Below are 25,174 nucleotides of genomic sequence, written 5' to 3'. Positions count from 1 at the left end.
GTGGGCCTTTGCTGCACCTAACTCCAGCCTTGACTCAAAACACGATCACCGGGCTTCCCTGGTGGCACAGTGGTTGAGAATCCGCCTGCCAATGCAGGGGACACGGGTTCGATCCCACATGCCGCAGAGCAACTAAGCCCGTGAGCCACAACTACCGAGCCTGCGCTCTAGAGCCCGCGAGCCACAACTACTGAGCCGATGCGCCTAGAGCCCGTGCTCCGCCACTGCAATGAAAAGCCCGCGCACTGCAATTTAGAATAGCCCCCCGCTCGACGCAACTAGAGAAAGCCCATGTGCAGCAACGAAGACCCAACGCAGCCAAAAATAAAAATTAATTAATTAATTTTTTAAAAAAACCACAATCACCTAGGATGGGCATCAAACCCCTCGAACAACCAATCTCCACTTCCCAGTCTCACTTCCATTCTGAGTGTCAGAATCACAGAGATCTGAGTTTGAATATAGAGCCTTACCTATCACAGGGAACAACGTTAAGTGACCTCTCTGTACCTCAGCTCCTTCAACTGAAGTAAGACAAGAATAACTCACAGGGCTGAGGTTACATAAGATAAAATGTACAAAGTTTAGCACAGTGCCTGGCCCCATATTAAGTGCTCCATAAATGGTGGCTACTGGTATAAAAAAATTAGAGCTTTTTTTTTTTTTAACTTACATTTAATCTACTTGACTATTATATTCCTTGCCACATACACTGTTTTCAACCTCTAAGCCTTGCCTGATGCCACTCCCATTCCCTGGAGTACAGCATGAAATCTCTTGCCTTCTTCAAACCCCAGCTCAGGGCTTCCCCTCATTTGATCAACAAATAACGAAGTATACATCACGTGTGCTAAGTACTGGGGATTCCATAGTGAGCAAACTGCAAGTGTGATAAATGCCCCAAGGAGAAGTACTACCTGCTCAGAGCACACATGATAGGGGCTTAACCTAATCTGAGAACTCAGAAAAAACTCCCTGAAGAAGTGGTCTTTGAGCCAAACTCTGAGTCTGAAATAGGAGTAAACTAAGTTAAGAGGAGGACCCTTACAATAGCAAGGTTGACATTTTGCGTGAAGTGATATAATACTAACTCTACGAAGGCCACGAAAAGTTAGAGGTGTATACTGTAACTGCTTACGCAATCGCTAATAAAAATAAAATGTAAAGAGGTAAACTAAAATGTCAATAGGTAAGTTTCAATTATTTTTAACACAGTTTAATAATCCAGAAGTAAAATGGTAAATAAATCGAACCACATCAGTAATTGGGTTAAGATTCCAACTAAAAGACAGGGATTGCTAGAATGGATAAGGAAGCAAAACCCAGCTACATGCTGTACTTTAAATATATTAAGACAGATAAGGTGACAGAAAACTGATGGAAAGAGATATATACCATACAAATGATGAACTTAAGAGGGCTGGAGTGGCTATATTAATACTGGACAAAGTCAACTTCAAAAGAAAGAGCATTATCAAAGATAAAGAGGGGCACACCATAATGATGAAAGGGTCAACTCGTCGGGAAGACGTAACAATCACGGGCACTGTGTGCCCAACAAGAGACAGGAAGAGCGTGTGTAAGGTCTGTAGGTCTGGGAAAATGAAAGAAAGAATGCTGTCATGGCAGGAGCAAAGGGACGCAGGTGTGAGGTGAGACTGGGCAGTGGGTGGGGATAGAATACACAGGGTCTTGTGGACCAAGTAAAGGACTTCTATCTTTACAAGAGTAAAGGGTTTTACCCACACACCTATGGTCAGTTAATCTTCGACAAAGGAGGCAAGAATATACAATGGGGAAAAGACAGTCTCTTCAGCAAGTGGTGCTGGGAAAGTTTAACAGTCACATGTAAAAATCAATGAAGTGAGAACACACCCTCACACCATACACAAAAATAAACTCAAAATGGCTTAAATGCTTAAACATAAGACATGACACCACAAAACTCCTAGAAGAGAGCATAGGCAAAACATTCACCAACATAAATCGTACCAATGTTTTCTTAGGTCAGTCTCCCAAGACAATAGAAATAAGAACAAAAATAAACAAATGGGACCTAATCAAACTTACAAGCTTTTGCACAGCAAAGGAAACCATAAACAAAACAAAAAGAGAGCCTATAGAATGGAAGAAAATATTTGCAAACCATGAGACAGACAAGGGCTTCATTTCCAAAATATACAAACAGCTCATACAACTCAATAACAAAAAAACAAACAACCCAATCAAAAAATGGGCAGAAGACCTAAATAGACATTTCTCCAAAGAAGACATACAGATGGACAATAGGCACATGAAAAGATGCTCGTCATCACTAACTACTAGAGAAATGCAAATCAAAACTACAATGAGGTACCACCTCACACCAGGCAGAATGGCCATCATTAAAATGTCTACAAATGACAAATGTAGGGTGTGGAGGGTATGGAGAAAAGGGAACCCTCCTACACTGTTGGTGGGAATGTAAATTGGTGCAGCCACTATGGAGAACACTATGGAGGTTCCTTAAAAAACTAAAAATGGAGTTGCCATATGATCCAGCAATCCCACTCCTGGGCATATACACAGACAAAACTATAATTCAAAAAGATACATGCAACTAACACAACATTGTTAATCAACTATGCTCCAATATAAAATAAAAACTAAAAGATAAATTAATTTTTAAAAAAGATACATGCACCCCTACGTTCATAGCACCACTATTCACAATAGCCAAGACAGAAGCAACTTAAATGTCCAATGACAGATGAATAGATAAAGATGTTGTACATATATACAACGGAATATTACTCAGCCATACAAAAGAATGAAATAATGCCATTTGCAGCAACATGGATGAACCTAGAGATTATCATACTAAGTGAAGTAAGTCAGAAAGAGAAAGACAAATACCATAGGACATCACTTATATGTGGAATCTAAAATATGACACAAATGAACTTATCTACAAAACAGACCCACAGACACAGAGAACAGTTGCTAAGCGGGAGGAAGGCCGGGGAAGGGATGGATTGGGAGGTTAGGATTAGCAGATGCAAATTATTATATGTAGATTGGATAAAAAACAAGGTGCTACTGTCTAGCACAGAGAACTGTATTGAATATCCTTTGATAAACCATAATGGAAAGGAATATGAAAAAGAATGTATAGATAGATATGTATAAGTGAATCACTTTGCCGTACAGCAGAAATTAACACAACATTGTAAATCACCTATAATTAAATTTTTTAAAGAAAAGAGTAAAGGGTTTTATGCAGTGGGGTGACATCATCCAAACTGAATAGGTCCACAGTGGAGACAACTGATTGGAGCCGGTCAGACCAAACAGGAGGCCTGGGGGCAAGGGGATTGGGACGGGTTAGAGGCTCTCTTAAGAGCCGAGACGTGAGAAGACGGTAGCTAGGACCAAGACAGAGGCAGAAAGAAGGGGAAGCATGGAGGGATATTTACGGGGCTACTCAACAGGGCTTTTGGTAACATGTTGGATGGAATGACAAAGAGTGAGGTTATCAAGGATGTCCCCGGATTTCTGGGATGGCAAGAGCTCTTAAAACAGCGTATAGCAGTGTTAGGGGAATTTTTGGAGGGAAGAGGAACAGATCACAAGTTCAGTTTTAAATGTTAACTTTGAGGGCTTCCCTGGTGGCGCAGTGGTTTAGAGTCCGCCTGTCGATGCAGGGGACATGGGTTCATGCCCCGGTCCGGGAAGATCCCACATGCCGCGGAGCGGCTGCGCCCGTGAGCCATGGCCGCTGAGCCTGCGCGTCCGGAGCCTGTGCTCCGCAACGGGAGAGGCCACAACGGTGAGAGGCCCGCGTACCGCAAAAATAATAAATAAATAAATAAATGTTAACTTTGAGGTAGCTGGCAAAACAAGATGTTTCTTACAGACATTTAGAAGTCTAGAGTGCCCAGAAGGTAAGGTCCAGTACCAGACCAACCAGGGACATGCGGAGGAGGGTCTAGAGACAAGCCCTGCAGGCACTGAATTGTGTACCCCGAAAAGATGGGTCAAAGTCCCAACCCCTATACCTGCGACCTTATTTGGAAATAGGGTCTGTACAGCAATCATCAAGTTAAGATCATGCTGAAATCGGGTGGGTCCTAATCCAACAGCACATGGCTGGTGTCCTTATCAAAGAAGACACAGAAGGAAGACGGAGGCAGAGGCTGGAATTATGCTGCCACAAACGAAGGAAAGCCTGGGGCTCCCAGAAGCTGGACGAGGAAAGGAAGGATCCTCCTCTAGAGGTGTGGCCCTGCCTCCGGAGCTGTGGGAGAATTTCCATTGTTTTAAGCCACCCAATTTATGGTATTTTGTTTAGGCAGCCCTAGGAAAGTAAAAAAAATCCATGCAGGAGAGGAAGAGGGGAAGCTCTGCCCTATCCCTCAAAGCAAGACTACCCTCTAAAACCAGGATCCAGGCCATGTGGCAGCAGCAAGGGTCTACAACGCAGAGTCTACGGCTGAGAAAAGCAGCAGCGCTTGGCTCTGTAGAAGGGGACACCCCGGCGCCCTGCATCACAACAACAGGCACTGATTTCTGCTTGGATCTCTTCTAATTGACAGGTCACTTAACAGCTGTTTGAGAACTTTAGAAAAAAAAAAGGCGGGGTAGTGGGCTGTTTCCCCAACACAGCCAAAATGCTTGTAAGAAAAGGCACTGCCACCAGCCTCCTGAAGAGAGAGCCAAGGGAAGGGGCCAGACTGACTCAGGGGAGGCAGGACTCCCCTAAAAGGCCACCTAGCATTTCCCCTACCCCCACCAACATCTCTAACATCAGGGCCACATTTGCATCGAGGCCACATCTGAAACTCAGGTCTTTACACATCCACCCTTGTCTACACGGCTATTAATATTCACCCCCATCCAAACCACACCTGCAGGCCATCAATCACTAACGGTGGGGACTCAGACGAACCCCAAAGGATATGAGCTCAACACAAAACAGCAAGTCCTATCTTGCACACCTGTACCGAGCAGCAGGCAAAAGAGAAGAAAAGAAAACCATGGTTATAGTAATACTACTCTACTCTCTGGCCTTTACGCAGCATATTCACGCCCGTCTTCCTAAAAGCCAAATGGCTCTGGCAGGATGGGCGCCCGTTTACAGGCTGAGAAACTGAGGCTGAAGGTGGGGGGGCGGGGCAGTGAAATGGTTAAGCGGCCACGTGAGAATCAAGCCTCCAGGAGGCCCAATGTGCTCTCCAAGAAGTTGAGATCTTGGAGGAGATCAGTAGGATTCCAATCAACCTCAACTAGAATCCTGGCTCCCTCCTTTCCTGTGAAATGGAGATCCACCTACCTTCCGTTGTAAAGGATAAGAGGAAATCGTATGTGAGGCACTCAGCGCTTTAAAACTGGGCTCATGGGAGTTCCCTTGTGGTCCAGTGGTCAGGACTCTGCACTTTCACTGCCAAGGGCCCGTGTTCAATCCCTGGTCGGGGCACTGAGATCCCACAAGCCACCCGCCGCGGCCAAAAAAAAAAAAAAATGCTCATCACGGTCATTATAACTGTGATTTTTCACCAGGCAGCACATCCAGGCCCACACCACGCACCACACGTCCGGGGATTCAGCCACTCTCCAAAAAGCGAATGGGAATGTCCACCGAGTAGGATGTGCTGAACACACGAGACTCTGGGGCCCGACTCCCCAGGAGAACCTCCCTCATCCTTAACCATGAGACAGGCAGGCCCTCCCGCTCCACTTAAAGTGGGAGAGACTTTGATTCAAATTACCTCCAAATACACTTAGCATTTATTCCACTCCTATCTAAATAATTGTAGCCTATTAATTCATATTCAAATCACCTTCAAATGCATGTCACCCTCTGATATCAAACACCTGGATGTGGCTCTCAGGAAAATTGTAGGAAAACTGCCAGAGAAAACTACTTGAACTTTTAGATTTGCAGACGCATAAAGCAGGAAAGGGGACTTGAGGTGTCCAGAGTTGATTCTGCCCAGAACTGTATTTAAGGCAGCCTCAGGAGACAATTTTCTCTTTGGATCCCCCATTGCTCAGGTAAGTCACCGTCCCACACAACTCATGCATTGCAGTCACATCTTAATGTAAGCTCTTCCTGTAAATCATATTTTTCACTTAGTGCTGAATCTGCCTCCCACTGGGCTAGGTGATCTGAGGGCAGAAAAAACAAACTCAAGCCATGGTTTCTGTCCTCTGAAGTTAACTGTCCGGTGGACTGACTCACTGTGCCCCTTACCTGGGTCCTCCTGTTCACTTCTACCCTACGCCTAACTGCATCCCTCATGCCACGTGCCTGTAGGAAGGCGTGTTGTGCGATTTCCACTAAATGAACTGCAAATTCACAAAGAGGAAAACTTCTTGGGTGATAGGGATGGAACGGGCGCCGGAAAAATCTAGTAAAACTGCAGAACACCCTTCTTCCTGCCTGGGAGGGAGAACAGAGATTGGGAATGTCTTTTTTTTGCTGGTGGTGACGTTGTTCATTTGTTTACCCGGAAACAGAGAGGCTAAACCTACAGTTTTGAACCAAGAAAGCAAATGTCCGTGAGTCCACCTCCGAAAATGTAGTCCTAAAGTCAACCTCTGTTAACACCTCTCAGCCTCCACCCTTTTTATTTTCGGGAGGCTTGCTCATTCCCACCTCTTCCGTGGAGCTTAGCCAACCTTCCAAGCAGTCTGGCGGTTCACCGCCACCAAAGCCGCCCGTGGAGGGCTGAATAACAGGTATTGAAGGCGAGGTTTAAAGCATGGGACAATAAACCAAAAGCCCTTTGAGTCATCAGACCTTCAACTAAACGTTTCATGCCGCAGGGTGAGTGAGGTGAGTGGGGAGGGGTGGGAGGGGAGGGGAGTCCGAATATTCATTCCAATCTAGCCATCAGGTAATTCTAGATACCTGCCATATCTCTAAAGACTGAGCACAAAAAGGTGTCACTCTGAGATGCTCAAGCAACAGGACCTACTACCACCCCAGGTGAACGGTGTCCAAGAACTCGAAGCATTTTCCGCACTCCCCTCGCCTTCATTTCCTTTGACCAATTCGTCACCGACCGCCAGTTCCTCTTCTCCAGTCCTATTTAAAGCCCAGATCTGTCGGGCTCTTTTTACTTCATGCTTTGGTTACTACAGCTGCCTCCCTCGCAGCCTCCCCGACTCCACTCTCTCCCCATCCGGATTTATTAGGCATGAGCTAGTGAGATAAATCTGACAGCGGGACCTCGTGAACTCGTCACCACCACCCCGCAACCGCAACCCGCCAGGACTCCAGGACTCCAAGCCCCATCTGCAGAGACACTGCCTTTTCCCCTCCATGCCTCGCTCATCCTACCTTCAGCTCTTTCTTAGGAAAGAAAGGGTACAACCTGCCCCGGCTCACTCGGGTCCTGCCCCTCACACCTACATCCTCCAGGGAGACCTCCACGTATTCCAACCCTCTCTTTCCTGAACTCACGCAGTATTTTTAGCCGCACTATACAGAGGGCAGAATGGTTACAGCACGGGCTCAGGAGTCCAATTCCAACTCCATCACTATGCAGCTAAAGGACCTTCGGCAAGTGAAGTGACCCCTGTGACCGCTCTCCTGTGCCTGTTTCTTCGTCTGTAAAAAGGAGGTAAGAGTACCCACCTGAGAGGTGTTTGTGAGGCTGACATAAAACCAAACATGTAAAGCACTCAGAATAACCAACACAATCAACGCTGTCTATCGTGATGGAACGCAGCACTTTATACCCCATACTGAATGTATACGCTATTCCTCAATTTTAAAATAAACAAAAACCAATGCATTAGTCATTTTTAAAACCGTTTTATGTGCGTCAGTGAGCCAGATGTTAATTTCTAGAGCTGTGCTACTCAGAGTGTGGTCTGCAACTGCTACCGGCCCTCAAGAATAATATGCAAAAATTGAGAGTGAGTGCTTGGAAACTTTCATAGCAACTTGACATTGCCACTACATTCAAGCAGCATTTCATTTTTCTAGTAATTCATTTTTATCATACATTTATATCAGTCTGCAACAGATTGAAAATTAATTTTAAAGAAACTTGTCCTTCACCATAGATATTTTGAGAAGCGCTGTTCTAGAGGGGACAGAAGCAGACTTCTATTTCTTTCCTACACACCCACATCGCTGAGTGCTGTCGGAGGCACATATCAAGTACTAAGTAAATGGAAGTATAACTTCACAAACATTTTCGATTACTTAATAATGACTTAAAAGCAGATCTCATGTGAGTAGTCGAAATGTAAATAGTGTCTCCAGTTCACGATCATTTTTTTTCCCAAGGAGTTGACATTTAGTCTAAAATTGACCAAAGAGTGAAAACAGCTCTGACCCCAAAAATACTTTCCATACTGTCTACTAGCAGCACTGTGTAGAGCTTTAAAAAAAGAAAGAAAAAAAAAAAGAAAGAAAGAAAAAACGCTAAGCAATGTCAATATTAACCTTCCTCACAGAACTCAGGAGAAATATAAATTATTTCGCACTGTCTTGGACATACCTTTGATAGAGCCTCTCTCTATACCTTTACGTAAACCGGCATCTTAGCAAAAAATTCCAATGACGCTTCAGACCAAATACATTTTCCTTAGTTCTTCCCTGCTGCCAATGCCTTAAAATGGTCCTAATCTCAACAATCTCATTAGATTAATCCATGAATGAAATGGCTGGAAAGGGAAAGCAGCAAATTCCACCAAATTTGAGTTGACAACAAGGCGGCATTTGCGTAGCTGAGCTGTGGCACATTGGATGTGGGTTGAAGGCTGAGTTAATTCTTGCCGAGGAAAATCTTTGCACATTCAAACTAACTCTGGAAATGCTTGCAGAAAATGAAAGGTAAACAGGGAGTCCTGTATACGTCCTGCATCCCGTCCTTTCTCAGAGGCAGCAATGCGTAACACTACATATAAGGTGCCACTCCCAGTAGGACCTCAGTCCCCTGGTCCCTGGACCAGGTCAGCCTTGCTCCAGCGGACAGCCCTCTCTCTCCAGCAGATTTAATCTCTTCCTCTCTCTAACTGTCCCCAAAATCTATAGATATGTTCAAGTTGAGGATGCAATACGCTCTTGCTTTACTGAACTACTTGCAATTCCTCCAAAGACTGTGTCCCGTTTCCCATCTCGGTGCCTTTGCTCATACCCTCTGCCCAGAAGACCTTGTCATCTGAAAAACATCCACATTTCTGAAGACTTTTCTCATCCTCAAGAGAGATGACCCCTCCCTCATTGGTTTCTGCCACCGCACTGAATGACCTCAGGGCTCTGCACACAGGACTGTCATCTCTCCACGCAAAGCTCCTCAGCAGTAGAAACCATGTCTTACATTTCCTGGCATCACGGTGCCCTGTACACGGCTTCTGAGAACCATTTGCTAATAATGACTGCCCCGTCACCAGGTCCAGTCAACAAATATTTCTTTAACCCCTACGGTACCCCAGACCCCCTCCATGCCGCTGGTCATCAGTGGGGGGGGGGGGGGGGAGGACATCGCCCTTGCTTCATGAAACCTACACTGGTTGGAGGACAGAGCACAGAAGAAAAGCACAGACGGTGCTGAGGAGCAAATCATCACACTGCAGTGACAAAGAGAAGGCAACCAGGCAGCAGGAAGCACACGTGCAAAGGCCCTGAAGGGGGAACTGCCAAACTAAGAGGAGGCCAAGGAGACGCTAGCTCTCCCCTTGGACCAGTGCTCACCCCCACACCCGTCTCCCTAACAACTCCCCTCCTCGGAGGTCCTGCTGCCAAGTGTCTAGAGTCTGCCTCCTCCTCCCTCCCTCTGCACATGCTCAACAGGTAATCGCAGCCATGACTTCAACTAGCCATGCACAAATGACACCCAAATCCAGGTCTGTTCTACTGCTCTACAGTTCAACCTGGATTCCCCAGAGGCATCTCAAATTGGAAATATTTTTTTTAAAAATGAACTCATTCTCTCCACTCTCCTCCCCTACCTTCCCACCCTTGGAAAAAAAAAAAAAGTTAACAAGTTCTTTCGTTCCCTATGGCATGTTAGTTGAGGGGTACTATCAATCATCTACCTACCCAGCTGTGTAAGCCAGTGCTCTCCATTTCAAAGACCTCTGAGGTTCCCAAGAACTTTCCAGCTACATATCAGTGAGACCAAATTTTCTTCATATCCTTCAATCGAAACAACATACTCTAATAGACTAAATGGAGAACTAGATATGAGAATCCAGACACTAAAGAGATTAGATTTGCAGAAATGTAAAACAATGCCACTCTTTCCACAATTTTTTTTTGATTTGGAAAAATAGTTCTTGTTCGTAAAATACATGTGAAACATGAAATTGGTTTATTATTTTTTAAATGAATTAATACATATTTCTAAAATTTCTCAGGTATAATTTCTAATATGGTAAATATTGAGATATAACTTACATGAAAGCTCTATGGCATCCTAAATGAGGTTTATTATAAAGGGGTCCTAAGATCAGAGAGTTTGGGAACCACTGGCCTAAGCTAAAAATGTTGGTACAGCCTTGTACTCGTTCGTCCCTCTCACCAAACACATCCATTTTGCCAGTTCTGCCGCCCCAATAACCTTTCTCCTAAATTCTCTCCTACTCTTTCTTCCCAAGCCCAGGAGGCCAAAAGGACCCACAAGAGACATCCCAATCAAATCCTGGAACCTGTGAGAGTGTTACTTATTCGGAAAAAGGGTCTTTATATATACACTACTATGTATTAATAGAAAGTAAATAACTAATGAGAACCTACTGTATAGCACAGGGAACTCTACTCAATGCTCTGTGGTGACCTAAATGGGAAGGAAATCCAAAAGAGGGGATATGTGTACACATATAGCTGATTCACTTTGCTGTACAGCAGAAACTAACACAACATTGTAAAGCAACTATACTCCAAAAAAAAATTAATTGAAAAAAAGAAAAAGGAAAAAGTGTCTTTGCAGATGTAATTAAGTTAAAGATCTTGAGATGAGATCATCCTGTGTTATCCAAGTGGGCCCTAAATCCAATAACAAGTGTCCTTATCAGGCACATCCAGAGAACAGACACACAGAGAAGGCCATGTGAAGACGGAAGTGGAAGTGAGACAGATGTGGTCACAAAGAGGCCAAGGGATGCCTGGAGCCACCAGAGGCCGGGTGCAGAAAGGAAACGCTCTCCCCTAGAGCTCCAGAGGAGTATAAGCCCATCAACGCTCCCTTCAGACAGCCGGCCTCCAGAGCTGCGAGAGAATAAATTTCCATCGTTCTAGGGCACCTGATTTGTGGTACCTTGTTATGGCAGCCACGAAAACCTGATCCACCACCCCCACCCCCGAGGCCTGGAACGTCAGTGACCACCTAGCTCGTCAGTCTTTCTGCCTCAGTGTGACCCTCAGAAGCACCATCCCTTCAAACTGAGACCCTTAGTCATCTGAAATCTCACTCCCCTAACACCCCTGAACGGCCACCTCGTGGCCTCCACACAGCACACAAAGGACCCCATAACTTGACCTTTCCTTCCCACTCTGACCCGGGTGCCCCTTGCACGCCCCATACCACACCTCAGGCTCACAGCACAGCCCACGTTCCTCCTGGCCTGTGACCCTTCACACCACACCCTCAGCCCCCGCCACTGCTACGCACCCTCCAAGTCCAAGGCTCAAAATCTCCTCCTCTACCAGGTCCTGTCAAAAAGCGGGTCACTGGGCTTCCCTGGTGGCGCAGTGGTTGGGAGTCCGCCTGCCGATGCAGGGGACGCGGGTTCGTGCCCCGGTCCGGGAAGATCCCACATGCCGCGGAGCGGCTGGGCCCGTGAGCCATGGCCGCTGGGCCTGCGCATCTGGAGCCTGTGCTCCGCAATGGCAGAGGCCACAACAGTGAGAGGCCCGCGTACCGCAAAAAACAAAAAAAAAAGCGGGTCACTGCCGCTTGTCTCCACAGCACTTCGAACATTCCCCTCAAATAACATGTGAAACACTGTATCCCGTATTTACAGGTCTGTCACTCCCTCCAGACCAGGGTTTCTCAACCTGGGAACTACTGACGTTTGAGTCCAGATAAGCCTTTGTTGTGAGGACTGTCTGAAGTACTGGAGAGTGTTAGCGACGTCCCCTGACTTCTGCCTACCAGATGCCAGTAGCAGTTAACACACGTGTGCATGCACGCACACACATGCACGCACACACACACAGGCACCCATAACTGGAACAACCCAAAATGTCTTCAAACACTGCCAGTGTCCATAGGGGGCCACCCCAGATGAAAACCGCTGCTCTGTACTGAAACCTTTGGGGGCCCAGGACCATACCCAATGCTCTCAGCATTTGTTTTCACTTTCATTCGTAAAAGACATTTTGAGTCCGAGGTTTGGTCCAGGCACTGTGCTCAAAGCCAGAGACAGAGGAGGAAATACAAGTCTTAGGCCCTGTCCTCATGAAGCCACGGCTGGCAAAATGCCTACAAGGTGCTCAATAATAGTGACTGGATGACAGAATCCGTTTGGCATGAGCACATATAGTCATGCTTCCTTCAGAACACGGCAAATAAAACCCAGGGGCTAAAATTTTTCTCCTCTTCTCATGCCCGAGCATTTCATAACTAAGGGGGATCCCTTTGTATACAGAATGCCATGGATAAGTGTCACTCCCTGGAAGTGGGCAACTGGTGCAGCTTGTGTGTTTGTATCTCCAAGAGAGCTACCCATAAATAAAGGAGAATCTCAACCAAGAAAATGAAAACTGGACAGGCTCAAGCCCCAACACAGCCCACAAAGGCCAGCGCCAGAGCCATCTGCACCAGAGGCCATGCACAGGGCTGAGAACCTCCCACCAAAAAACAGGACGACAAGAGCGCCTGAGCTGAGGAGACACCACACAAGGTTCTGGCGGGCTCCGAGAAGATCAAGTAAATGGCTAGCTGAACAGTCCCCAGCTCTCACAGAGGCACTGGGTACCCTAAAGTGCAGAGTAGTTCTCATTGCCAGGGCAACACAAGGGTGTTTACCAGAAGTGGAGGCCGTGTACAGAGGGGAGGCCAAGTAAAGCCGCAAGAACAAATCAGGGCACACGAGTGCCTGGCCAAGATCTGCCTTCACGAGTCACTTTAACCTCTCTGGGACTCAACTTCCACTTGTACTGAATGAGGAAAGTGAGAGCGACCTATCTCTAAGCTCCCTTCTAGCTCTAAACACATCTGGTTCCCCCCCAGAATGATACAGACCCACAGACTCTCCCTCTCCAAACAAAACCCAATAGGGATCTCCCTCCCTTCCCACCAACACTCTTTCTGCCAGAAATGGAAACAAATGAAGGAGCCGTTTCCACATCCCCTCAGCTTCTGAGAGGCGCTCTGCAGAATTAAGCACCAAACAGACAAGGTACAGGTGATCTTTGTCTCTTGCTGTACTTAGGAAGCCGGACAGTAGGAGAGTTCTGGGAATGTATATTCTCTGGGAGAAGAGGCTCATGCTGTGACGGTTTGAGGGGGACAAAATAGAAATGGGAAGTACCATGACAACCTTCGAATGCTTTCAGACACAAGAAATTGACAACTGGCCCACCAATGGTTTAAACCATGTGGACACCTCTTGTTTACTTAACAAGGAGTCCAGGGAGAGGTGGTCAAGGTCAGTTCAGTAGCTTAACAATTTCATAAAGCCACTGAACCACCTCCACTCTTCATCCATAGGCTCACTGCCTCATGGTAACAAGACAGGTGCCCTAGCTCCAACCATCATATCCTCTTATTAATTTTCCAAAGATAGGAAGCTAAGGAGCTATCAGGGCATTAAGAGAAGGCACTCTCTCCCTTGCCTGTACTTTTTTCAGCAAGGAAAAATATTCTTCTCCAAAAAGTCACAAAGCAGATTTCTATTAAATCTCTTTAGCCAGAATTCAGTTATATGCTCACCCCAAGCTGCAAGAGAGGCTAAGAAAGTGGGGATTTGGCTTTAATTTTTTTTTTTTTTTTTTTTTTTTTGTGGGAAGCAAGTAGGGGAAACAGGGATAAGAATGATGGTAAAGTAGCCAACAAGGCATCTGGCACATACAACCATACCCAGCACTGTGTGGGGAAACGCTTCACAACCAGCTTTCAAAAGAACTAAAACAAAACAAAAACCCCTAATGCGTAGCATTTGCCAATTTCCTTGGTGTAAATACTCCCTTGATGCCAAATTTCAAGTCACCAGCATGATATTAACCAGCTCACAAAATTCCTGAAATTTTAATAATCAGCTGGTACCACTGAATTGATACCTCAACATTTGGTAAAAATTAAGTTTACAATACTCTTTCCACATTCAAAACACTCTAGATGACTAGGTATTATTCTCTCCAGCTCATAGGTGAGGAAAATGACACAGCACCCCAAATCACACAGCTTAAGTGGCAGGGTTGGAATGTTGACCTAACAGCCCTAACCCAGCCTCATCACAGCTTTGACATGTCAGAAGTGCCTATACCTACACCCTCAAGATCCCTCTGCCTAAACCTCAGCTCAAGGGGCTCTAACGTGGTTTGGAACCAACAACAAAGATGCACTCCAGTAAACCCAATCAAAGTTACCTAATAATTATTAAGTTACTTCCTCCAATGACACTAGTAGTGCACATTTATTGTTAACAGTGGAGAATACAGATTAGTACAAAAAAGAACATAAAAATCACCCCTACACCCATCCTTAAAAGAGAGCAATTGTCTACGTGTGGGTGATAATCCTTCCAGATTACGTAGACATATATTTTTAAAGTAGAAATCATGCTATTGGGTAACATAATGACACTCTTCTTTTTAATGTAAATTTTCCAAAACAGAGAAATAGAGAGGACTGTACCATGAACTCCCTTGTTGTCATCACCCAACTTCAGAAATCCTCTAAAAACAATGAGAAGTCCAAGCGTTTCCATGTTCCCTTCTCAGAGTGGAATGTGTAGGAGGTAGGCGCCTCCCTCCACACTTCCCTTGGATTTCTCTCCTGCCTGGCCTTCCCCACTCAGACTCTGAGGTCAGCCCTTCTCCAGGCTTAGGCCACCAGCTCCTTTCATCGCTGCTCAGAGAACGCTGGGGAAGGGAACTTGGAATCCTGCTCACTCTTCTTATGGATCCCTCTACCTTCTCTAATTCCTGCCTAGTCTGTCAAGAAGCCTCACAGCTGGGGTTCAGAACCTCATTAAAGGAGAGTTTCAGAAGAAATACATCACAATTCTTTGGAATTTCCAACTTCCACTTACTCCATTCTCCCACCTCTGTTTTATTTTCACCTGGATGGATACACACCCCTGAGAGGCACTGCTAACCGGTTCAGCTGAAATCCTAGGGCTCTGCTTACCCTCATTTTCTCCCACTCAGCGCCCAGCCAAGGCAGTCTGCCTTCCAGACCTCACTTCCTGGTCCTCCGTCTTCCTAAGGAATCACATTTTACCTCTACAGGTGCCAGACTAAGTGAAATACCCAACAGGCTAAAGGATGGTGGCTGTACCCCAAATTAACAGCTTTACATGAGTCCCCAAAGAGCCTAGTTGAAAGCCCAGTCCCAAAGACAAATACAAATTCTGTAGCCCCCAATAAGTTCAAAGAACATGCTCATGGGACAAAGCAAGAACGGCTCCCCTGAGCCCCAAGTTTAGCCCAGTGCACACAGAAGGGAGCTGTGGCTATTTCTAGCCCAAGGCATGGAATTCTCGTCTGCCATAAACCATGTACGGCTGACAGAAAACAAGCCTATGCTGGGAATCATGGGTATTAGAACAGAACTTCAGGGGGGACAGTAGCTAAATGCATTTGCACTATACTAACACTCTGAATAGTGTATTTGTCTGAAGACTCCAACACATCAAATAGTGGGGAGCAGGCGGGAATAAGGGGGGAGTCTGGCTTACAACGGTCTCTACAGGTAAAGACACAAACTAAAGCAGTGGCTTTCAAAACTTCGTGTTTTTGGGAATCACCTAGAAAACGCGTCTAAAATGCAAATTCCTCAACCTCCTTCCCAGAGATTCTGAGTCAGCAGGTCTGGGGTGGAGGCGGGCGCATTATGGCGGCATTTTTAAGGAGCATCTTTGACAACGCTGCTGCAGGTGTTGGCAGTCCCTGAGAAATGACAGCTACTTGCGTTCCTCCGCCACAAAGTTTTTGTGGCAACACTCTTGTGAGCAGTGGAAGAAACAGGGCCTCTCACCCAGTGCTTTTTACACTGGTTCTGGCCTAAGAGTCTCAGGAGGAATCAGTTAAATACACAGAGGCCCGTCCCAAACACTGCTATTCAGGGAGGTCTATGATGGGGCCCTGGGGCCAGCCAATTCATCTCAGGGGGAAGCTTTCTCCCTCAACATCTCCGCCCTTTGGTGCCCCAGGCAACGGGTCAACCTGTCCTCTCATCCCGGGCAACTTCATCAACATCCTCCCTCTCAGAGGTTATTAAGAAACAAATTTTCACCGCCCCTCCCCCAACCTCCCCAGCTGTCACTAAAACAAGCATTTAATGTTTTAAGGGTTTTAGATGCTAACAAGAAAACAGGCGTTACCAAAATAAAACAAGCATTGGGACAGTTAAGAGTTATAAATACTCATAACTGCTCGTTAAGAGCTCTGTCTGCATTTTATTCATTTCTTCGAGAACTATTTACTGAGCACCCAGTCTCATCCCAGGCACTAGGCAGTTCACAAGTGTGGACGCAACAGACAAGCCCCTGCTGTCCTGCAGCTTACATCCTAGTGTGGAAGGAAGACCAGGGAGAGGATAAGGATTCTAATAAGGGAATTTCTGACAGTGACAAGCACCACAAAACATATGAACACAAAATAATGAACTAACAAGGATAAGAGAAGATGGGTTACAAAGAAGGTCTCCTTGCCAGCTAGTCTCCATAAGTAAATGACAGGAGACATGACCGCAGGGGCAGCAAGGGACAAGAACCTAAACACTAAGGAGCTGGGCCTGCTAGGAGACAGGTGGCCAGTGGTCCCACCACACAGCCAGGAGGCGGCTAAGCAAATCAGGAAGGGCCAGATCTCCAAGGGGCAGGGTCTTGGGGATGTTACAGGTATAACGAAGCCCCGGGATCATTTAACAAGGGAGGGGTTATACTAAGAGTAGCTGACCTGTACTAAGCACCGTTTGTGTGCCAGGCACCATTCAAATCTCATTTTATCTTCCCAGCAACCCCGTGAAGTAGGAACAAATAAGTAGGAACACCCCACCCCACCGCCGTTCCACAGGTCGTATCTGAGTCAAAACAGGCAGTAGGGGGCTTCCTTGGTGGCGCAGTGGTTGAGAGTCCGCCTGCCGATGCAGGGGGACGCGGGTTCTTGCCCCGGTCCGGGAAGATCCCACGTGCCGCGGAGCGGCTGGGCCCGTGAGCCATGACCGCTGAGCCTGCGCGTCCGGAGCCTGTGCTCCGCAATGGGAGAGGCCACAGCGGTGAGAGGCCCGCGTACCCCCCCAAAAAAAAAAAACAGGCAGTAAGTGATGGAGCCAGACCGCAAAGCCAGGTGGTCTGGCTACAGGCAGTGGTTGTGGAAGTGACCAAGGGGCAGACGGGCGGGGCCTCGAAGGCCTAATTCAGTAGGGAACTTGAGTTTTATTCCAAGTGTGATGGAAAGCCATTGGAAGGGGGCTGAGACTTTCTGACTCGTTCCCTTAGATCTAAGAGAGAGGACAACTTCTGGGGAAAGCCCACCGCACCCTGGCTGAGCTGGCTGCTAGACCAAACTACTGCGACTTCGGCCACAGAGATGTCTAACCCTGCCCTGCCTGGGTTGGAAGAGCTCTCCAGCCCCTGCAGAATCGGATGCCACCTTCACTCTAGGTTAGTATCTCAGAGTGGAGCCCCGGACCAGCAGCATTAAATCACCAGGATCTTGTTAGAAATGCAAATTACGGGGTCCCACCTCAGCGCTACTGAATCTGAAAAACTCTGGCCATCTGTTTTTAACAAGCCCTACAGGTGTGTCGAGTGTGACACATTACCCAGATGGAGCCATCCCCACCCCCATGCCCTCCCAAATCACGCTCTACTGGTCCTCGGGCAGCCTCTGCACTGCGCACCAAGCCATCCTCCCCTCTGGACCCTATTGGTCCTCGGGCAGCCTCTGCTCTGCGCACCAAGCCATCCTCCCCTCTGGACCCTGCTGGCGGGGTTCTGTGGCTCCTGATGCCTAGAAATCTCACCACTGCCCCAACCTACTTTTCTAACTAATTTGATTTCCTAGAAACATTCACTATTCAGCTATTTAGGCCTCTTCTACCCTGGAAGTAAAACTTCTCTTCCTTTCTACTTCTAGAGTTTAATTCTGCTTTCAGCCTTGTAGCCTGCAAAGTAGACAGCAAGGATAATTTCTGCCTTAACCTAGACTCTCCCTAACACCCCTCAGTCGCCAGATTTCTCTTGATTCATTCATTCCCACTCTCATTTATAAATTCCTACACGTGTCCATGCCCTCAGCTAGGAACTAACTGCACTAGGCGCCGGGTACTTCAGGGATTCCTAAACAGCTCTCATCCCTGCCCTCGTTTCTGACCCCTTAGTGGGGGGCTGGGGGCAACATGCAAATAAATACAGAATTACAAATTGTCTACGTAGACTAGAAAGGCCTCTGAGGAGGCCGCTGGGCTGAGACCTGAATGATGAAGAAGCAGGCCTGACGGTAGTTTAAAACAGCAAATATTTGCGTGTTGAATCCATGCCATACTCTGGTCTAAGTGTTTTATGTTTACTATCCATATAGTCTTCCAACAGCCCTAAGGAGCAGGTAGTATTCTCATCCCGACTCTACAAGAGGGGATATTGAGGCACAGGGAGAATAAGGAGTATATGTAAACAGCAGAGCCAGGATTCAAAACCAAGCACACTGGCTCCAGAGCCCACCTACCCTCCTAACCACAGGATTCGGTGATGAGAGCAGGGTGGAATGGTGCGGGTGCGGGTGCGGGTGCGGGTGCGGGTGGAAAGGCAGACAGGGGTCCAGGCAGGCAGAGTAGCACGTGTAAGAGCCCCGGGGCAGAGAAAAGTCAGACTGAAGCAGAAAGGAAGTGGAAACTGGTGAGCGGTGAGGTGAAACTGGGGAGCGGCAGAGGGACTGGAAATATATTTGGGAAATGGACGGGACAAGACGTGCTGACAGGTGTATTATCGGGTGTAAGGGAGAAGGAGGAAACAAGGAGAACTCACAGTTTCCTGGTGCCCTATTTTCGAGGCTTGAGGACAGAGGGTAAAGTATCATAACACAAGATATACTAAAGTCCCGCAGAGCGCTGAGGCACAGCAAGCTCTCAAATGAACAGACTCCATCGACCAAGCAGGTTAAAGCTTCCAGTCCCCCCCACCCCACCCCCACCTCTCTACAGGAGGTCTTCATTCAAGGGTCCCATCCTGTCCCCCGGGAGCTAGTTTCCAGAACACTATTAGCCCGGGTTAACAGCAGTAAAAGCTGCAGCTCCAGTAATAAGAATAGCTTTACCAGGAGGAGGGTTTTTCTCACAAAAATGTAATGCGTTTAGAACCAGGGTTCTCAAGTTTTTCTCAACAGCACAATGATGCTAATTTACAAATGAGAAGTGATGCGGCCTGCCCGAGGCCACACAAATGCAAAGAGGCTGAACCAGAATCCAATTCCAGGTCTGCCTGACTTGGAAGCCCACACTTCCTCCATTAAATCAGCATTTCCCACAGCGTGGGACAGGTCTCTCTGATGGAATACACCAGTGGTTTTAGATGAACTTTTTAAAGTTTTAATCCTTATGGTCTTGTTTCAATATGAATAATCATATGTGTGTGTATATAACATCAAATAAATAAAATTTTTAAATGAGATACATACATGATTTGAATTTATATATATATATCACATCAAATCCATGACTTCTTGTGTATTACTGCCTAAGACACAGAAAAGGTTTCCTAAAAGTTAAACATTAGAATAAAAGTACAGGTGATAGAGGGATAGAAATGTTGAGGTGACGCATACATAACTGAAGCTTGTGAAACACTGCTCACCACAGCACCGCCCAAAACAGCCAAGCACCTGTTCCATGTTGTATTCAAATCTGGCTACAGCCACACATAACTCTGACTCTGCTCCAGAGGGATAACATGTTGGTTGCCTCTGGGGAAAGGGAATAATATCAGAACAACACAATTTAGCATAAATCATCCTTAGCACAGTACTGGTCTTGACATAAGATACTGTTTTGGTCATCCAACTCCTCTCTGCTGATTCACCACACACCTTAAGTCAGGTAAGCTTTCCTGGGCCTCAGTTTCACTTTGTCCAAAGGAAGTTACAAAAAGCAGGCTCTAAGGTCACTTCCAGTTTTAGAGTTCCATAAAATGTCATAAATACCCTAAAATCCAAAAGTATTTTTTTCCAGAATCATTGAGGCCCCAACCCTGAGTGAGTGTCGACCTGAGGTATAAATGTTAAATAACCCCACAAGGCATCCCAGGCCCCCATCCCTTAACTGGGGAGATGCTATCAATTATGCTGCCCTCTGGAAAGATGTGACAAAAGACATTAATTACAAGATGATATGTCCCTGGCCCCACCAAAACTTTAAGAATTTTCTGCCACAAACGTTTAAGTTATTAACTTTCTCTATACTTCGTTGTTAGTGTTTGTTATTTCATCTGTAACAATTAACTTTATTCTGGGTGGCAGTAGCAGGGAGAGAAATGGGCAGGGAAGAAATCTGCAAAATCTCATCAAACTCCTATCCTCATATTAAGCCTCTGCTGAGAAACACCTGTAAAACCTTCCAAGCTTCGATGTGAATTACTCCACGGATGTTCGAACATGTTTAATATGCTAAACCTCTAAAAGGAGTCGTCACTCCTTATCTTTCAGAAACATTATTAACAAAACAGTTTAACCAGAACAAGCATTCTTCCTTTATTATTGAAATAGATACATTCATCAAAAGGAAAGTCTTAAGGACCCTCCTGGCCTTCTTTACAAAGCCCCTTCTGTGATGTCAGTAGGCCTGTAAACTTTTAATAGAAGGTTTTTAGGTTCCCAGAAAGAGAAGTTTTGAAATGTGCTCACTTCATGTTTAGCTGAAGACAACAGAGGATGGGTGGGCTGCAGCTGGCAAACTCAGAAAGCACAGCTGGGTAGCAGGTGATCTTAAAAAAAAAAAAAAGCAAATCCCAGGGCAAATTGGCGTAGCCAGGGGTGATCATTATAACTGGAGAGTTGTTACATAATTACTTGTTAACTACTAACAAACATATACAAGGCTTCAGAATGCCATGGTTACTCTAGCCATCGAAGCTAGTGTAGCTAGTGGAAGAGTCCAGGTTCCTCCAATTAATTTCATTCAAAGAAACAAGCAATCCCAGGACCTATTCCCTTCCAAGGTAACCTGACTGCCTTTACATATACAAAACAGCCTCCAGCAATTAAGCCAATCGCCTCTAGGGATGAAAATCAGTGTTTCCCTTTCATATTGATTTTTAAAGGGGAGAGGGGAGATAGAAGTACGTTACAAGAGCTAAATATTCATCACCTCGACAAAAACGACTTCCACTCCAAACTGGAAAATTTGAACAGAAAAGGTCTTCCGCCACCCCACCCACAGCCGCCCCTGCTCGGCTGGCGCAAAACCCAAGACCTGTGTCGGATGCACTGCATTCCAACATTTTTCAAAAAGTTTACGAGGCTTTACCGAAGCGGCGGGGAGAAAAATAAAGCAGGCAAAAGCCGGGGAGAGGGAGCTGGAGGGTTTCCGTAGGGAAGAACCGGGTGAAGCGCCCGGCTGCGCCGTGCAAGGCCCGGTAACGGGGAAGCGACCCGGCACCCGGAGAGCGAGCGCCCCCGTGGCGCGCGGGGACTGACAGCCGCTCGGTCTCCACCGCCGGGGGTCCCCCAACCCCCCAGCCCGGTCCCCGCCACCAGTCCCCCTGCCCACCCTTCCCCCGCAGCGCCGGCGATGCCCGCTGGGCCAACTTGGCCCCGGGTCAGCGCTGCGGAGCGCGGCCCCGGTTGCCGGGGAGGCCGCCGGCGCCCTTACCTCCTTCTGCTTGGGGTCCTGCGGGTAGACGTCCGGCGGCCCGAGCCGGGGGCGTTTCAGCGGTCTCTGCTCATAGCTGAGAAGCCCGAAGGCGGCCATGATCTCTCATGTTAACCGGCGAAATGAATGAGAGTTGGAGCTGGAGCAGCCGCCTCTGAGCACCAGGGAGCAGCACTTTGCAGACAGACTCCCTCTCCCCCTCCTCGCTCGTGTGGCGCTGCAGGCAGGAATAAAGCAGGTTGGATGCTGCCGCTGCCCGGCACGCAGACACGCACTAATGGGGGCAGCCTTCGGCGGGCACCCTTTTGCGCTGGAGCCCCGGGACGCACCGCCAACGGAGGGGCTGGAGGTCCACCTGGATCCTCCGAGGCGCCTGCCTCCTGTTCCCCACCACCCTGTCCCCAGGGGGAGGAGCAGCTGATGGGAACGTGTGACTTTTTTCACCAATGGACCTAAACCCACCCCAGCCAAGCGCAGGGTGGGGGTGGGGGAGGGGCACGGGGCGGGGGGAAAAAAACTTTTCTTGGCGCCCCAGGCAGGTGGCTCGAGTGCTTGCCCTAGGCGCGGGTGGCCCGCCTACCCGAGGAAGAGACTGCGGAGCGGCCCGCCCCCGCCCCCTCTTCTACAGCAGGGACCCTTCCCCCGCCGCCACGCGCCCCGCAAACCCCGCCACCTGGGCGCGGACCCTGTTGGGAAGGAGGGGGACAGGCCTGGAGGGGGTGGGGGAGACAGGGATGCGGGTGGTGGGGAAGCGGCCGGTGCCTCCTAGACGCCCGCCGGGCTCCGGTGGCGCATCCGCGGCTCCGGTCCCCTCGGCGGCTCCGGGCAGACGCCGAGGCGCGCTGCTAGCGGTCGCAGCGGGTGGAGGGGGCCGTGCTCACGGTGGCTCGGGGCCGACTTAACCCTTTGCTGCCCCTCCAGGGGCTGGGGAAGTGGGGGTGGTGAGGAGGGTTGGCAGCGAGTGCCGACGGGGGTAGCTAGCCCGCGGGCATCTCGGGCTCCTCCAACCCCCCGCCCACCCCCGGCCGCCCTCCTTCCCCCTCCCCCCGCCCCCAACAGTTTACCTGTTGGTCCCCGGCTAGTGGTCAGGGGCCGCCAGCCGCGGCGGCACTTTGGCGGCCGCAGCCTCCACGATTCGGGTTGGGATGGGGCGGGAGGGGGGGGCGGGGGGAGGCAACTGGATTTGATCTGATTTGTAAGGTATCAGTCTCTGCCGGGCGAGCTCCGGGGACGCCGCGAAGTTTGCCACTGTCTGGGGGCGGCGGGCGACGCCGGCTCGCCGCCGCCGGCGTTCTCGCCCCCAAGGCCGGGGAGCGCGAGCTTCCGAGTTGGCGGACGGCGGCCGCACTGAGCATGCCCAGCTCGGCGGCCGGACCGCGGAGGAGTTTGCTGCGAGCGCGCTCCGATCCGCCTCTCCGGGTTTTCGCAGCTGCAGAGCGCGCAGCCCGCGGGCCCGGGCGCCGAGGCTGGCCCTGGGGTGTATCTGGGCGAGGGAGGGGGCGTCCCCTGGACCCCTCTCCCGGCCGCGGGCTGCGCTGTCCGCCTCGACCTCTGTTAAGGTCGCTGTCCCCGTGGCCTGAGCCGGAAACCTCACCTGCGCCGGGCGTGGGGGGGTGGGGCGGGGCGGGGGAGAATCCTCCAGAGGAGACCTCGGTGCTCCAATCCTCCCGCGCTCCCCGCTCGCTTTGGGGCGTGGGCACCCTGATGCTGGGCCACCTGCCGCGAGCCCTGCGAGACCGGAGCCGCGGAGGCGGGCCCGGTCTGTCCCGAGGGACCCCGCGGGAGGATGCGCCCGCGCTTGGCCAAGAATGATGGCTGCCATCTATGGAGCCCTCGCTTCATGCCAGGATCTTGACAGTAAAGGTCTCTGGTCCTTTAAAAAAACAAAACAAAACTTACAAGGTTTTACTGTACCCTTTTTATAGATAGAGAAATCGAGTCAGCTTAGGAAGGCCCGGTGACTTGCCCAAAGTCGCGAAGCAAACTCTGCCTGATCCCATGTTTCTGATTTATTCTCCACGACTTGGAATTGGAAGAAGTGGGTTCCTGAACTGCCCTTGCCTGGTAGGGTCAGGTTCCCCATACCTTGAGGAACTCTCTGACTCCTATTCCATCCTCCATAAGATGGTGCTAGCAGAATCTAACCCAAAGCCTTTGTATAGCGCCAGGCACATAGTAGGTGCTCAGGTGATGCTGGCTAAATCTGATTATCTAGCTACTTACCTCTGCTGACTTTAAGCAAGGGGGGCGGGGGGTAGATAAACCATCGCAATGTGATAGGCTAGTTCTTAACTCTTGACTCTGACCTATTAGCACTTCCCAAAGCAGCTGAGGCCAAGTCAGGCCCGTAGTTTTTGGATTCTTTACTCAGTCTGAGCAAGTACTTTTAGAGAACAGTTACTTCCACCAAGAGGCATTTCCTGACCACCCTCTGCACCCTCCCCCACGGACTTCTCTTCCACTAATACCTTGGGTGTAACTTCAAGGCTGAACTTGCCCTTGGGATATAGGTATCTGTCAAATCTAGCTTCCTTGCTTGAGAAACAGGACAGTTGTCTAACTTCGTTAGGAAAATTGTCAAACATACCAAAATGCAGAAGAAATGGCATAATGAACCCGCAAGTACTCATCTCCCATAGCAAAGTTTTGCCATTCTTGTTTAATCTCCCCTGCCCCTAACACAATGACATACACTGGAGAGGACAGTGTTGTTCACTGTTGCAACTTAGGTACACGGCATGGAACCTGGCATATGGTGGGCGCTCAAAAAATATTTGTTGGCTGGTGGGACCGGTGACTGGGTGTGTGAGTGGGTGAGTAGGTGCGTGGCTGGGTAGATCACTGGTGGTACTATACTTTGGGGATCCTTGTGCTGACACGCTAGTCTGGTTGGGAGATGTAACCTAAATTCTTCCCTTGGAGTATCTAGGTGACAGCCTCCAACTGGCTTCCACAAAGGAAAAACTTTTGAAGCACTCCAAATTGTATCTAACCGTAAAGATTTTAAAATCAAAATGAATTCATAATGTGTCCCTAGTGCTTGCGTAAAAGGGAAAGGAAGAGTTCTCTCCCTGTTGGTCTCCCTTCTTAGTTTCTTCCCTTGTTGTGAGACGGTCTGGCATGGATGCTTTGGGCCTCAACATTTAAAAAAAAAAAGAGAGAGTGACAGCTTCAGTTTGCTGAGACACTTCCTCAAAAATCAT

The 25,174-nt window shown here is 48.4% G+C and overlaps 1 protein-coding gene across 1 annotated transcript in view; it reads right to left on the bottom strand.

The window, feature by feature from the left end:
• The window catches only part of MED12L (mediator complex subunit 12L), a 308,809-nt gene extending 285,440 nt beyond the window's left edge, over positions 1-23,369 (bottom strand). The window contains exons 1-2 of the mRNA XM_060011436.1: positions 23,036-23,369; positions 21,972-22,188 (exon numbers count right to left, since the gene is read on the bottom strand). Coding sequence (XP_059867419.1) covers positions 21,972-22,070 — 99 coding nt within the window. The 5' untranslated portion in view covers positions 22,071-22,188; positions 23,036-23,369. The remainder of the gene's footprint in view (positions 1-21,971; positions 22,189-23,035) is intronic.
• Between the last annotated feature and the right edge of the window lie 1,805 nt (positions 23,370-25,174).

This window comes from Delphinus delphis, chromosome 4 (assembly GCF_949987515.2).
Source record: "Delphinus delphis chromosome 4, mDelDel1.2, whole genome shotgun sequence".
NCBI lineage: Eukaryota > Metazoa > Chordata > Mammalia > Artiodactyla > Delphinidae > Delphinus > Delphinus delphis.
This window is presented reverse-complemented; position numbering and strand designations above follow the sequence as displayed.